Raw genomic sequence first — 18,082 nt, 5'->3', positions numbered from 1 at the left:
ACATAACTACTTTAATAAATTTGAAGTATGAGTTTTTATATTTCAAACAGGTCTCACATCATTTATTTTATTTTAATTAAATTAACGATAATTTATTCATTGAGCAATACTAAATAACCTTTAAATTTATGTTTAATATTAATAATTAATAAAATAAATGTTGTTTTGATATACAAAAAAAATCATATGTAAAACAAAAAATAAAATAATAAGTACTATATATTAATAAATTCAAGATTAAAAACAACATTAACTAATTTATTTGGAATTTCATAATAGAATATTTAACTTATTATCAAATACAATTATTTATGAAAATATTTTGGTTACCTATTTTATTTTAGCTATATTTTCAATCCATTATAGAAATACTTTTACCCAATTATTGTTTTATATAAACACACAATCTACATTTCTATTAAACTAAATTTTATTTGACCAAACAATAAGTAATAAATCTATTATTCTAAAGTTAACTATTAATTAAAAACATAAATTAGCTATAGAACAATATAAACTACATAATACAGCTATGTATACGTATCATATGTATTTTAAAATTAATGCGTTGTTTAAAATATTTGCTACAAATTGTGCATTGAAATTTTGGTTTTACACCACATTCAAACTTCAAATGCCTCGCGACACTACCTCTATGTTTATACTTCCGCCCACATTTATTTGGACAATATATGTCATCTTTATCATCTTCTGAAAAAAGAGCACTCGTTCGTCCTGTTAGAAAAATAAGTTTTAGACAAATAAATACACAGTGAATTTAGGAACAGATTCATGATTGATTTATTAGTGATCTTTTAAAGCTGACAAGCTGGTTAGCTGACACCAAATTTGAAAATATATAACACACCTGATATAATAAAATAATCATTCTTAGATTTAACCAAAACTTCTGAAAGTTATTTTTACCTTTAAACATATATAAATTGATATAATTGATATAAGCAAATCAATTACAATTCAAAATTATAATGATAAATAATATAAATAACAACAATACTATTTTAATTGCATACATACACAATAATTTATTAACCTATGATAATAATTTTTGTTTTTTTTTTTTATAATTTGAACTAAAATGTAAAATAAACTCATTATTTTTAATATTTTGTTACATGTCAAGTAATTTGAGTTAAATATTTTAGATAATTATACAAAATTCCTAATTTTATATTCAGAACAAGCAAATACTTTCTTTTTTTTTAATGTAAACATAAGATATTGAATAAATGATATTTTTATTTATTAAAATTAAAAATTTAGATCAGAGGAATGAAGTAACAGGAGTGCACATGTGTATATTCATAGTGTATAATTAAACTTTATATGCCAATTAATAACAATCATTCATTCTATATAATAAACTAACTATTTTAAAAAACTACTTTTTAATTCATAATATGAAATATTAGGTAGATATAAATCATAGTCATTTCTATTTTTTAAAACTTAAACCTTAAGAGATCATTAACACATAGGTTATTTTTTCAAAATCACAAAAAATTACTTGAAAAATTAATGTGCCAGTTAAATAGATCATCATGCATGTTTTTATATTCATACACTTATTAATCTTAACTGAGTGGTTTTCTCATGAAATTTTAAATATAATTTAAGTCATAAGCCATTATTATTTCTTATTATAAATTATTACATGTAAACCTATTGTATACAGATTATAAAAAAAATTTCAAGTTAAATAAAAAAAAATTCATAATGTACATATTTTACATAACTTAATTTTACACATACATCATTCAGGAATATTGAGATTTAATATATTATGCATGTTTTTCATGTGAAGCTTGTAACTAATTGGTTGTTTAAATGATTTTCTACAAGTAGTGCACTGGAACATTGGAATTACTCCACACTCATACTTGCGGTGAGTATACAACCCTTGGCTATACTTATACTTACGTCCACATCCATTAGGACAGTAATAGTAACTGTCAGGTTGTCGACACATTCTATTGTCACCTAAAATGTTTATATATATATATATATATATATATATATATATATTTATTTAATATAATGTATAATTCAATACTAAAAGCAAAGTACCTAAAAGAAAGTTAAATAAACTAAAAACCACTTTAAAAATGTTAATTTTTTCAATAGAGTTTATTTTTATTATTATTATACAAAGTTGATTTAAACAGTAATATTGTTAAATAATAAAGTTATGTTTGTATTGTTATTTTTAACAGATTGTAAAAATATACCATGGTAAATTTTTAAATCACTTATAGTTAAAAAAAAACAAATATTTCTACAAAATATTAATATTTTAAAACACTAAATTCTATCATATAGCTATATTATAATTTATGATCATCATTTATCACAAATCTGAATCCTTATAACCTAAAAAAACCTTTGAAGAAGTTAAAATTCATTGCAGCAAGTTTTCTTAGTATGAGGTCTTTGACATAAAGTTTGCGAGTGTTAAGTCAAAATTAAGAACAGATTATCATCATTTCTACTAATTAGGTATATAAATTACATTCAATAGTGATACACATTTCAAGATCAATCTGTATAAATAAGTAGAATTAATACAACAACAAAAGATGTTATGTAATTTCATGTAAGCAATTAACTACTGTGTTTTTTTAAGTGTAAGTGCCTAAATTATGTGTTGTATACCAAACATACTAAAATAACTGTTAACACATTTAATTTGAAAAAAAATAACAATTATAATCTATCTTTTATATTTTTGGTAAAGAAGTGTGACTACCAGTGACTACTACAAAATAGTGTCTAATGGTATTATTATTCATATTGTAAATTTATAAATCACAATATTATCTTATTTGACTGATTTCATATATAAATAATAATAATAATTTGATTATGGTTAAAAAAAAATTTAAATCCTTGGCCCTTTTTGAATAGTAGTTGGAACAAGTATTTAAGTTTAAATGTAAATACTAATATGATCAATAAGTACCATGCTGATAATGTCTGTTTCACTTATGATTACCAAAATAAATATCAATAAATTGAGTGATGAACTAATAGAAGATGAATTAATGAGAAAAAATAATAGGAACATTTATGCATTTTGTTCATTGTATTTATTGTATTGGTAGTACTTTAGATTATAATATATTTTTATAAAACTGCTATAGAAATTTAAATTAAGTAAACTGTAGATTAACCAAAATGAGTAAAATGGTAAACAAGAATGAACGTATTAATACTTAAAATAATAAAATCAATAAATGATAAATTATTAGGTATATAAATATATATCAATTCTTAGCAGAACATAGATCATACTAAAATGGAGAAAATGTTGTTAGCTTTACTTTCTTGTAATTTTGCAATGTTTTTAAGATTTCCTCAATACTTTTTAATAAATTAAAACAATTATTTTAATTAATATGTGATTTCATTTAACAATACCAAATACTATAACTTTTCCAACAAAAAAATAATATGAAATTTCTCACCATTGTTCTTAATCTAAGATTCTAACAAGATACTTTTAAATAATATATGTAGATAGTGATTGTAATACTATTGTAATTTGATCATAACTAATAGAAATCATACCTATAAATTAATAAAAAAATATACCTTTTAATAATTTAATGCAACAAAAACTGTTTACAAAGTAAACAAAATTATGTAAAAAAAATTTTAGGAAACATATTAAAACTGATCATAAATTAAATAGAAAATGCAAATATCAGTCTAATGTTTAATTAAGTTTTTTTTTCATGCAGATTTTTAAAGAATATACAAAATTGTTCATATTTATATTTTTGGTAAGAAAAAAATATTTCAACATTTATTTGATAATAATTATATATTTTTACAATCATATACATTATCTTTAAATTATACTCATTTATTGTTTACATTAGGAACTAAAGGCAAATGAGACAAATAATTAACATCAATATCCAAAGGGTACATTAGATATACATTAATATATTTTTGGCTTTATAAATTAAAACTAATTTTACTATGTTTATTGCCCATATGCATTTTATAGCTGATTGGCTGTTTGAAGTACTTGTTGCAAATTTGACAGTGAAACTTTGGGCTAACGCCACATTCAAATTTTAAATGTTTTAATAAAGAAGGGCGATGAACATACTCTCGATCACAGTTATAGTTTGGACACGTATATTTACCTGTAAACAAATTTAATTAGTCCATACTTAATATACATATCATATTATATACCTATATTAAATTTACTAGCAAACATTTAATATTAATACTTGATAAGAAAACGTGCACATGCTAAAAATTATAATAAAAATAATAAGGTTAAATAATAAAAAGCAACAATATTTGTTTTATTTTAATTAAAATAGATAAATTCAATAGCATTTATTTAAAAAAAAAAAAAAAATGATGTTTACTAATGATCCTTGAGAAATGTAGAATTACAATGGGAAAACTACAACTTTAAAATTAAAGTTGACTTCTGTGGTAAATGACGTTCATTTTAGTTACATATTTTATTGGGATGTACTAAATCTTTATAATACATTTCAATCTTAGCATAAAGCATTTTATTATCACCAGTATTTTATAACTTTCAAAGTTATATCTAGGGTTTTTGAGCAATAGGGATAATAATTCTTATTCAGATTGACCAATCAAATTTCCTTTCTGTGTTATTTTTATTTTTACCAGAAAGTGTAAGTTTTTCAATCAAAGTAAACACTATGGCAATAATAAAACAATAATTATATTTACATGTGTTTATATATATGAAAATTATTGTGATTCTAAAACATTATACTAAGTTTACCAGATAAATGATTATTTTAATTTAAAATACGTGTTGAATTTTTTTTAACCAAAATGGAAAATCTTATTTTACTGATAGACTTTTACTTTTTAATTTTTATTAACATCAATATAAAGCTTTTTATACTGAATAAAACTAACGCAAGTAAATTATTAGTCAATACTGTTTCTTAAAATTAAATAATTTTAACTTTGATGTATTTTATTAAGAAAAATTAACAAACACAAACCTATTAAATTTAATTAATGTTTTTTAAATTAGTTTTTAAACCAAAAATCATAATCATCAAATTATTTAAAAATCGTGTAGCACTAATAATAGTTGACAATTTTTAATGAATTATGTATTATAAGTAAATAAATAAAAATAAAAATATCTATTGTTGATTAAATTTTTTTTTTAATTAAAAAATTACTTATACTTATTTTTAATGTGTCAAATGTACAACCTCCGTGAAAATATTTCAATTAATTGTTTTACCAATTAATAAAAAATGAATAATATGAATGCAAATCCAACAAAATACAATAAGATAACATTCAGGAGAAATGGCAATATGTCGAATTCAATTACAATATGAATGCACACAGATTATTGACATCCATTCAACAAAGAATCTTGGAGTCATTCAAGATAACAAACATATTTTATGGCATATAGGTTTTATCATAAACAAAGGTAAATATGTCAGGATTTTTAAGAAAATATACCAACAAATTAAACTTAACTATAGGCAACATCTTATAAGCCTATCCCATTAATACATTCACACCTATGATATACTAGTATAATAAAGTACGGAATCTAGTTCTCAATACAGATATTTCAAAGATATAAAAAATGCAAGATAAATATAAGTTCATAAGCTATAAATAAATAAATCAATATAGAAACAAATACTCAGAATACCGCCTTAATATTTTAAAAATAAAAGAAACATAACTCATAAGTAATTTTTTATTTTACTATAAGCTTTTAAACAGATTGATGTTCTAATCACTATTAAGTGTTTAAGTTTTGTATACTTACAGAAATATCATAACTTCAACATCTTTTACACATTCCTTAGTCAAAAATTAAGAGAATACAAGGATCAATATTTTCAACTAAATTTCAAATAATGTAATAAATTAACTACAAAAATTAATGTATCATACCTTACATTAAATCCTTAGATCATATAGCCACAGCTCAATATTTATATGTACATATTAGTGACGAGTCACACATTTTTTCCCAATGATATGATAAATATGAAATTTATCAATTTATATTTATTTTTTTAAGCTTCAAATTCCTATTATTTAACTTAATAGCAATTTTGGATTGACATTTAACTGTTTTAATTTTTTTATAAAATTATTTTTGGGATAATAGCACCAAAAAAGAGTACTAGCTTAAGTGTATTTTGTTTATTATATATTATATTATTATAATATATGTTTTTTATCATTAAAATATAAATTCAATTAAGTCAGGTTTCAAATCATGTTAAAAATATTAAAATAAAACAAATAAATTGAAATCTGTATATTTTTGATTTTCTATTCCTATTGGAAGAAACAAAGTAATTTTCCCACAATTCAAAAATTGAATTATATAGAACTCTGAACGATTAGGTACACAACTTAAGTAAGCTAAATTGAATATAAATATTAATTATTGAATATTTTGCTAAATTAAAAAAATACTTACCTTTTAAACAAAATAAATATTGTCAAAATCAAAATTTTAGAAATAAAAACTTAATTTATATAACCATCTATTGTATACTTATAACTTTATTAAAATAAATATACTAGTTACATAATATTCACTAATTTCCAAGCTAAATTAAATATTTCCTTCAATATAACATATAATGAACAAATAAATATAAATATTGTTTGTATTTTTATTTCAAATAAGTTTACTGTGGACCGTTATTACGTGACTTTTAAATGAAATTTGTGTTTAAATATTTTACTGCATACACTGCACTGAAACTTTTGGGCAACGCCACACACATATTTTAAATGTAGTCTGAATATTACAATTCTGAAAGTAGTAATTATATACCTAATATTGCTGACACAACTCTATACAAAATGTATAAACAAATTATTAGTTATTATTATTACTAAGATTATTTAGAATTTTATTATTACCACAGATATATTCATATTATATATGTTACAGTGAATGATGTAAACGTGGTAAAAGACGTCATTCCCCGGTAAATGACATCATTTACCTAAAAATTGGTAAACATTGTAAATGCAGACATTCCCCGGTTAATGTCGTCAATTACCAGTTTAATTGGAGAATGATGTTTAATACTTTTTTGTCGATGTGAACGATCAGTGATAAGCGTGTAGGTACCGAGTAATCTTCGTTAGTTAAAAATATCATGACAGAAGTAGATAGATAAACGAAAATCCCAACTAGCAATAACGTCGATAACCCGAGTAATAATATGAAATAATCTTTTAGTTTATTAGGTAGTATCGACGGGCATATTATAACGAGTTGTATTTACTACGAATGTGTGTTTTATAATATTATTTGTAAAAATTTGTGTACTAGTTGTGGTACTAAAAAATGTGCTTCAATGCAGCGAAAATGTTGTGCAGTTCAAAATATCATGGTAACCAAAATTATACAAATAAATAATTTGTAATATGCACGTATTTTATTATTTTTAGTTAACCTATTATCCCATTCAAATAAATGCCTAAAATAAAAAAATGAAACATCCACCAACAATAAATCATTATTATAAATAGTACCTATACTAAAAAAATTAGTGTATTATTTGAAATTTATCATCATTTACCACTAGTTTTGATAAATGACATCAATGACCGGTGAAAGATGTATATTTGAATTTAAAATCTGGTTTTTTACATCATTTACCTACATAATTGAATCATTTTGGTAAAAGACGTCATTCATCAATATTCATCTTTCACCGTAACATATACAAATACAATAATATTGTATATATCTGTGGTTACACCACTTAGATGTACCACGAAATACATAAAATTAAGATATACTTAAGTATATTATATTAATTTAATTTGTGACACATACTTAACAAATTTATTTTATATTTTATAGTGATAAAAAATGATAGCAATAATTAATGTAAACATTGACTACCACACATATGGCGGTTGACTTCCAATTGTAATGCTGGTTAGCTATCTAGCTATTGTATATATCTACCTACTTATTTTTACATGATTTACTAAAATGGCACTTAAAATTGCAAAATATAGCCTATTATCTTATAGTTACATTAATTTATTTTACAAAGCTACATACAAATGTATCAATCATCCATCAATATAAATAATATTTGATGAATTATTAATTTCATAAAAAGTTATCCAGTTCATAAAATGAAAACCATATTTTTCCATTTGGAGAAATATTTGAATATCTATTCAAGAAATGAAGACTAAAATTTGATTTTGTGTAATTTTTTTTATCCAATGGTCATCCATATAATGAAATAAAATATTTAGTTATTTAGTCTTATTATTATAGATAATTTTTTGAAAAATTTGAAATATAATATTATTACTCCTATTATTTAAGAATTATAGGTTATTTTTAAATAACATAATATAGGTAGGGTAGATATTAGGTATTTTTTATTTTTAAATTTAACAATTTATTCATTCAAACAATTGATCAAATTGGGATAACAACTATTACATTTAATTTTACCTCTGAACTTGTCTATCCCATTTGTTCACTTATCACTACACTTGCTTTACTCGACTATACCAATATAGATAATTTTCATTATAGGTACAGGTATGAAAATAAAATTAGAAAAATTACAAATAAAACAAAAAAATCTTTTACATATATACTTACCTCTATTGAATAAAAAATAAACAATTAAATTGTCTCGTTTTCTAATAATACATAAAAATTATAATTAATAATACATGAACTAATTTTTGTTTTATTTTTACCATTAATATATGATTAATAATAATAATAAATTTAATACAAAATATTTAACAAAAAATAATTTGTTTGTAATTGGGATTAAAATTATACTGGCAGGACAACATTATCCTTAACATATTATAAATATGCGAATATGCATTACAAATTATAAATCTGAAATATATATATAACTAAATTGTAATGTTTTTTATAAATTTATTATGTAGTAAATTGGTAATTATCATTAAATAAAATGATGCTAATTATATAAGTCCCAAAACCTTAGTCTTCAAATGTTTTGTATGTTAACTGATTATTTATTTAATACTAGAAATAGATTTGATTTATAAAAATATATAAAGTAAAATAAAGAGGAATATATTATAAATATCAGTTTGATCAATTATAAATAAAAACAATGTGAAAACGTAACAATAGAAAATTAGACTTGGGTGTAATTATTCATAGAATATTTATATAATATAATATACTCAATATATTTACAATATTCATATAAAGACAGGATATAAATTGAGTAAACAAAATCTTTTTTTTTGTTATTGAAAAAAGATATATAGAAATGTAGAACGTATTGTACATTACATACCACTTGACACACAGTTTTATTAACTATTTAAAAAAAAAACACTGAATTTTTTTATTTTCAGTCAGTACTTAGTATGTTTAGTTTAATATATAAAGCATATATTTAAAGAAAAAAAAACAATTAATATTGTTTTGTTATGAATTAATTCAAATCATGTACATATTAATTTTACTTTTTTTATAAAATTATTATTTTATGAATAGCAGACATGTGACTTTTATAGTGAATTGGTTGCTTAAAGTATTTACCACAAATATTACACTGAAATTGAGGTTTGACCCCACACTCGTACTTCATATGCAGTCGTACAGCTGTTTTTGATTTGTATTTACGACCACACATTTTTGGACAGTAGAATAAACAACCGTGGACATCAGTTTTTATCACCCATTTATCTAGAGAATAAAATATTAAATGTGAATTAGATACTCAAGTTAAATCAAAACTCTAATTAAAATCTATTAAGACGTAATTAAATTATTAATTACAAGCTTCCTAAAGAGAATATGTAATATTAATTTTGGTATAAATAAATAATGAACAATTTTGATTTATGAACTTTTCCCAAGCTTAGTATAAAACATAATAAGGGATACTATTATTTTTTTTTTTTTTTTTTTTTTTTTTTTAATAAAAATTTTAATTAATTCTTTTGTCCCCCCCCCTTTAGCTTTATAATTTAAAAAAATTATATAACCTCATGAACGAGTTTTTATTTTAAGCACAGATAGCCAAGCTGCCGAATCAGGAAAAAGGTTAACTAAAATAAAAATTAAGAATTTCTATATTTTTACTTGTTTTAAGATATTAGTTTTTAATTTAATTTAATATTAATAATTTTCAAAAATATAATATATTTTAGATTACTTAAGTTGCGATAAAAGTATATATGACTTCATTATGTTCATTCCAAAAGTAAATACTGATTTTGTAAAAAAAAATTTAAAAAATAAAACAAAAAGAATATTTTAAAACCAAAAATTGTTATGCTATAAAAATACATAAACAAAAACCAATAATTGTGTCATAGCTCAAATATCATATATTCACTAAATTTATCAACCCTTAAATAAATAAAATTAAAATGAGGATATAATTTTAAAATGTCAAAATGTCTAATAATCAATTTCAATACCTAAATAGTTATTTTAAAAAACTTGTAGTACTTAAAAAAATATTTAAAGACTCCATTATTCTTCAATATTTATATAAATAGGTAAATATTCCAAACCATCTTGAATTCATGTTTAATAATCAATATTTATAACAGTGGTGTGGCGAACTCAAATATTTTCAGAGACAAGTATATTTTTTGATACCCAGCCATCAACCAACTATTAAAAAGTATTTAAAAAATATAAAAATATCTTTTTGCGTGTTATTTTTCTAAATTTGTAATTATGAATTTAAATTATTTCCATCCACCCAATGACACCCACCACCCCCAAAAATACTAAAGACGGCTTCTCGATTACCCCCATTGCTGTGCCACTGTTTCATAATACTGTTAAAGACAATATTGTTTAAATTAAAATACAAATGTAACCTAATTTTGAATCAATATAACATATTATTGCTAAATTGTGATAATTTCATAAATAACTATTCATGTACAATAGAAGCCACTTATTAAGAACACTTTGGGATCAAAGTGAAATTTATCAATTAACTGATTATTTCTAATAAGCGATTGGTTTGATTTGTATTATGAAATAAAAATAAAAATATGTATTCAAAAAAATATAGATATTTTACTATATTATTTAGAATAAGTGTCTATCGATGATTGTGTTTTTTCATCAAGTAACTCCATGACTATATTTTCAAATGTGTAATGTTGCTCAAAACCTTTTTTATCTGCACGGTGCTAGACTATGCTCTCCTGAGGTCACTAAAAGCTTGTACAATTTCTTTGCTTGATGGGTGTGCTAGGGATGCTTCGAACTACAAACAATACCTACGGGAAAGAGCATTCTTTCATAGGTACTGTACTTACAATTAAGTACAGCAAAGATAATATAAAAGTACATTGGTTATTGTCTGATAATTGGTTGTACATGTCAACTGACCTTTGCCTAACTGTTTCAAATAACCAATGTAATGTTTCAATAATTCGATTTATTTTCAATGTTATAATATATAGCTGATTCATTCTAGGACATTTTGTTTCAATAACGCGATTGTATCAATTATCCTTGTTCCTAATGAACAGCTTCTTCTGTATATATTTATAAATTTATGCACAAAATTTAAAACATAATTTTAAATAAAAGTACCTTTAAAAATGAACTATTGGTTATAGTACATTTTACATGATCTGATGTTAAATAATGCTGAGGGCATTAATCAAAGTATACCTAATCTAACCTTATTATGATTAAATCATAAACAATAAACTTTATGTATTAATATTTTAAAATTTATCATCCTACTTGTGTTATGTTTCCCTAATCTTATAATAAGATAATTAAGTCTATGCAGTTTTAATTGGTAAAAATATCGAAGAACTCCATGAATGTTATTTATAAATTAAGTATAATATAACAATAAACTATCAAGTAGATAAAGGATGTCTTGCTATGTTTATTTTAATACATTCTTATATATTTAGTTTAATATTGTGCACTGTTCTACGGGGTAGTTTTATGTTTTGTCTTTCCATTTATCACTAACTAATTTTGATTTTTGACATAAAATTCGCAATTTTCCTTTCATTTATCATAATTGCTCAAGGTTAGTTTCAGAGCATTAGCTATATTATTCTAATAAAAAAGTACTTTTCTATACATATAAATAATTTAATTAAAAAATATTTTTACAGATTAAGTGTAAAAATTGGGCACCTAATATTTTTTAGTAAAATAGAAACGTTATTTCGTATAAATCAAAATCATTAAAAATAGAAAAAACTGATTTTTTAACAACAAACATATAATTTCAAAAATAATAAATTATAAAACATTTAACTGAACAGTTTGACAATTTTGGATAATATTTGAATAATTACTGATTACAGATTTAGCACTACTTATTTTACAACCATAAAATATCAATATTGTATTTACTATTCTAACTATGCTAATTGCCTACACTCAAATAACTTTGTTATATTATCAGTGATCATTCCAAAAATAGTTAAAAGATAAATTAATTAATTAAAGTAGGTACCTAATAATATCAACCAACTAGTATCTAAAATAATTTTCTTAAGTAATTAATAATTACTAAAAATTTTATTAAAATTAAAATAAATACATAGAACTTTATGAACTTTATTAAACACAAATTTTAAGTTACTATTTTGAGTACTTGTACTATTTTTACATCACAATTCCATGATCTCGAATCATATGAACTTTAAATGTACATTTATGCTTATAACTTTTATGACACACTTGACAGTGAAATTGTGGGTCTACTCCACATTCATATTTAAGATGAGTATACAACGCTGTTTTTGACTTATATTTTCGGCCACATTTGTTGGTACAGAAAAATACATCTTCATCATCTAAAAATGCATTTATATATTCTATAAGTTGATGAGGTAAGACATTTAATATAGTGTGGTATTTATAAAAGTTTAACTAAGTATAGGTTTACTATCTATTATCTATATAAAGCATACCACGCATAACTTGAATGGTGTATATGCATACAAATATAATTAATTTAAAATACATGCAATAATTAAAATAAAATACAACATATTTGGAAGCAAATATACACTATTAAATTATAATCAAAAATATGTATTTCATTTATTTATTTATTTAATAGCACATTTTAATCAATCCTGCTAATTTCAATGATCTATATTAATATTATACTTATCAAAACAAATTTATATTTAAAAGACATATTATATTTTACACTAAAATAATTTTTAAAATAAAATGTATGTAGGTAGTAGAAGATAAATACAATGAAATATAATTTTATTTTTTATTACATAATCGATCCATTTTATAGATTTATATACTGATATTTAATATTTTAAATGTGGTTAATTCAAAGATGTTCATTTATGTTTACCCCTAATTCTATAAAAATCAATCACAAGGCTTATAAAAAAAAAAAAAATCATTAGTAAAGAAGTATATTTATATTTTAACAAATGATGTGAATAGTATATAGTAAATTATCTTAATTACATGTTTTTTGAATCTTCACAAGAGCCAAACATCACAGGTTTCTCTTCATTGCAAACTATATTCTTATTAAAAGCAGTTAGTGATCTGTGTACATGTAGTATATGAGATTGGAATGACCATTTTCGTTTGAATGCTTTTAAACAATGCAGACATCGAAATTTAGGTTCTACACCACATTCATCTTTTAAATGAGTATATATCCCGGGTTTTGTTTTATATGACCTATTACAGCCAGCATTCGGACATTTATATATTACTTTAGGAATATCTATATAAAAATAAAACAAAAATCTTTATTAGTTAAAGAATATAAAGTTTTGAAAAAAAAAATTTTGTGTTATTACATAACATAATTTATGTATTATTAAAAATATTTACAAATGCAAACATTTAACTTTTAAAGGAGGTATTAAAAGCAAAGCTAATTCAAGCAAAGATAATGTTAAAATTTATTTCTAAGAACTTATAAATATAAAACAATTTAAACAATATAATGTATTTAAGTATTTTAAGTAGAAAATTTAAACAAAACTAAAATAAAATGTAACTATGGTTTTTCTTTCAATATCCACATAAATACTATTAATATCCAATTAAATACCCTATACAGGTACTATAAGGAGATTTTTATGATTCAGACCTCTCACAATTTCATATAAAAATATTTTTTACTGGTATATTAAAATTTATAATTTATTTTGGTTTAGTTAATATATATAACCTCCCACCGTGAAATGTTTTCTATGAACATTCCAAACCCCATATTTGCATGCTTTTGTTTTATTTTAATAAAATATGATATATCAAATATTTTTAATTTTATTATTTATATCTATTTAAAATGTTATTTAAACTAAAAAATATTGCTATAAAAATTAATAAAAAATCTTTATAAGCTAATATTAACTTACTTATATAATTATTATACAAAAAAAAAAAGTATTCATAATTTGATTAGCATAAATAAAAAAATAACAGATATATTAAAAATATTAGGTTAATTATAAAAATTGTAAATTTCTTGTTTCTAAAAAAAATTAACTATTAAACTAACTCTCATATTAAATTGTATAAACTATTCATATATTATACTATTATTATAATTCAAATAATTACATAGGCATAAAGAATTAAAATCAAATATAAAATTTACTTTATGTTCTTATTAACATATGATACAGATATTATTAATTTAGTTTTACAAAATATAAATTGATTATAAATAATTCAATTTAACTACTATAATTTATTAAATTAAAACAGTTTAGTATCAATGATAAAACGAATATATAAAAATGAACAAAAGGCTCACTGACCAAAAAAATACTTGACAATTTAAAAAAAAAAAAATATCCATACAAATTATTGTATTACAATTTACAATCATTATACAAAAAAAACTACTTTATAGCACATATATTTTTACATTTTAAAACATGTATCAAAAATGAACTGTAGAACAACTTTAAGGTTGCTATTACTGAAAGAAAAAAAGAGTAATGGTATAGGAACATAGGGTTAATAAAAACCAAGAGAGAAGAAAAGATATTTAAATTTAAAAAACACCAAGCAAATGATTAATACATTATGAAAATTACATAACAACTACCATGACTGAAGTAAACAAGACTATGGTTATCCTCAATGTTAATGAGTGATTAAGGTGATTAAATAGCAGATATTGGACAGTACCTTTAAAGCCTAAATCCATGGATGAAATTAAATACTGAAGCATAGGATTCCATAAATTGTTTCCATTTAAAATTCTAAGCAATGTGGGTGGATTCCTGTTGAGTAGTGGAAATTAATAAAAATAAAACATGGAGATGAGGTGTCAAAATATTAATTAGTGTGAGTTAGTTAGGGAGCAACGAGCTTATTGTCAATTTATAATTTTAATACACTCATAAATTCATAACGAAGAAAAATAGTAATGAAATTGAAAAACTAATGTGAAAAACAAATTTTTATATGGGGTATATTTGAAGAGGAAGACATAGCCAGTTATATTTAACAATAAAAAATGAATACCTTGGCAGCAAATTTAATTTGATATTCAGGAAAAAATTAAGTGAGTTCCAGCTGCTAACATTGAAGCAAATCAACCAATAAAAAGGGTACTCAAAGAAAAATAATCATGAATTGACTAAAGTAGCTGTAGATGTATTTAGAAAAAATAACTACACTTTATTATCGCTGAAGGATTAGACAAGTTATTAGTTTTTAAAGTGTTTCATAACTAACATTTTTTATACTTAATTATTATTTTTATATAACTATCAGCAATGATATTTAATTAAATATAAAATAAATTGAATATTTTATTAACTTAATTTTATAAAGTTAACTAAGTAATTTTTATCTTATTTGTACTTAAAATTTTTCCTGAAAAAAACTTTAACTTTAATTTTAGATTGGGTAGTTTATTTATCACCATTTCATTTTTTAGAAAATGTAGATAGTCTTATCTCATTAATAATAAAAAAAAATGAGTTAATTGATTGTTTTTAAATATATTTTAAAAGACTACCAGATTAAAAAAGATTGAGAATTCATGAATTTTATGTTAATCTCTTATTTTTGAATTACTTAAAAATCTAAAATAGCCAATATTCAATACTTAGGTTATTAATTTTGTTAAGTATTCAAATAACTACACACATTTATAATTTTTAATATGTATATATTAAACATGCAGCAGAAATGAAAAATTGCTGTAAGATATTCCATGAAATACATGTAACTCGTATTTTAAATTTAAAATGTTTTATAAAAAAACAAGAAATATTGAATATTTTTAACACAAATATTATGAAATTAATACATTGAATATTGAGGTTGAAACATTACTAGATTAAAGTATTATCATATTTAAGTATAAAAGTAAAGTATATAATACTATTGTAATGTTAGTAGTCTGTATTTCAATATGATGTTATGATAATTTAAATATACAGTAGAACTTTGATTAACCGTCACTCTCTGTTATCCGTCATCGGTCATCACCGAAAAAAAAATAATTAGGCGATTAGACGATTGTGATAAACTCGTCGTGGTGCCCAACACAGTAACTATAAAGTGTATAAAAATAGTTTGTAATATGTACATATCCAATATAAGCGATAAACGTGATAAACGAATAATAAGTGTGGTATGTACGAGATGTTTATAATTTATATGTGTTATAATAATTAATTTATATGTTATATTTTTTTTATATGTATTATTTTTAAAGTACACACACGTAAAAAATACAATAAATGTGTGTATATGTATGTACACGTTTTTTTTTTGCAAAATTTCTGTTAACCGTCTATTCGATTAACCGTCATATCGTGTTCGTTCGGTTACGTGTGCTTGAGAGTAATAAAATAAAACATGGAGATTTAGGTAATCAAATATTAATTAGTGTGAGTTAGTTAGAAAAGCTATTGTCATTTATAATTTTAATACACGCATAAATTCATAACGGTACACAGCTATGAAATTGAAAAACTAATGTGAAAACAAATTTTATATAAGGGTATTTTGAAGAGAGACATATAGCTCTATAGTTTAACAATAAAAATGAATACTTGGCAGCAAATTTAATTGATGATTCCGGGAAAAATAAGTAGGTCCAGCTACAACATTGAAGCAAATCAACCAATAAAAGGGTACTAAAGAAAATAATCATGAATTGACTAAAGTAGCTGTAGATGTATTTAGAAAAATAACTACCTTTATTATCAAGTGAAGATTAGAAAGTTATTATTTTTAAAGTGTTTACAATAATAACATTTTATACTAATTATTATTTTATATAACTATCAGCAATGATATTAATTAAATATAAAATAAATTGAATATTTTATTAACAATTTAAGTTAACTAGTAATTTTATCTTATTTGTACTTAAAATTTTCCTGAAAAACTTTAACTTAATTTTAGATTGGTAGTTTATTTATCACCATTTCATTTTTAGAAAATGTAGATAGTCTTATTCATTAATAATAAAAATGAGTTAATTGATTGTTTTTAAATATATTTTAAAAGACTACCAGATTAAAAGATTGAGAATTCATGAATTTTATGTTAATCTCTTATTTTGAATTACTTAAAATCTAAAATAGCCAATATTCAATACTTAGTTATTAATTTTGTTAAGTATTCAAATAATACACATTTATATATTTTAATATGTATATATTAAACATGCAGCAGAAATGAAAATTGCTGTAAGATATTCCATGAAATACATGTAACTATTTAAATTTAAATGTTTTATAAAAACAAAATATTGAATATTTTTAACACAAATATTATGAAATTAATACATTGAATATTGAGTTGAAACATTACTAGATTAAAGAATATTATCATATTTAAGTATAAGTAAAGTATATAATACTATTGTAATGTTAGTAGTCTGTATTTCAATATGATGTTATGATAATTTAAATATACAGTAGAACTTTGATTAACGATCCTCTGTTATCCTCATCGGTCATCACGAAAAATAATAGCTTATTAGCGATTGGATAAACTCGTCGTGGTGCCCAACAGTAACTATAAAGTGTATAAAATAGT

The 18,082-nt window shown here is 21.9% G+C and overlaps 1 protein-coding gene across 36 annotated transcripts in view; it reads right to left on the bottom strand.

Moving 5' to 3' along the window:
- The window catches only part of LOC112596273 (longitudinals lacking protein, isoforms F/I/K/T-like), a 169,302-nt gene that overhangs the window by 67,644 nt on the left and 83,576 nt on the right, over nt 1–18,082 (bottom strand). The window contains exons 5-6 of one of the 36 annotated variants that reach the window (XM_025341814.1): nt 9,608–9,754; nt 3,967–4,175 (exon numbers count right to left, since the gene is read on the bottom strand). The exons of 29 other annotated variants lie outside the window; for them this stretch is intronic. In XM_025341814.1, the coding sequence (XP_025197599.1) occupies nt 3,982–4,175; nt 9,608–9,754 (341 nt within the window). In that variant the 3' untranslated portion in view covers nt 3,967–3,981. Of the gene's footprint in view, nt 1–651; nt 736–1,774; nt 2,002–3,966; nt 4,176–9,607; nt 9,755–12,664; nt 12,871–13,513; nt 13,782–18,082 lie in introns of those variants that run through there. 6 more of the 36 variants (XM_025341823.1, XM_025341821.1, XM_025341820.1 and 3 more) reach the window with 6 other exon arrangements.

This window comes from Melanaphis sacchari, unplaced genomic scaffold, assembly GCF_002803265.2.
Source record: "Melanaphis sacchari strain LSU unplaced genomic scaffold, SCAv2.0 Contig31_pilon_pilon, whole genome shotgun sequence".
In the NCBI taxonomy this organism is placed as follows: domain Eukaryota; kingdom Metazoa; phylum Arthropoda; class Insecta; order Hemiptera; family Aphididae; genus Melanaphis; species Melanaphis sacchari.
This window is presented reverse-complemented; position numbering and strand designations above follow the sequence as displayed.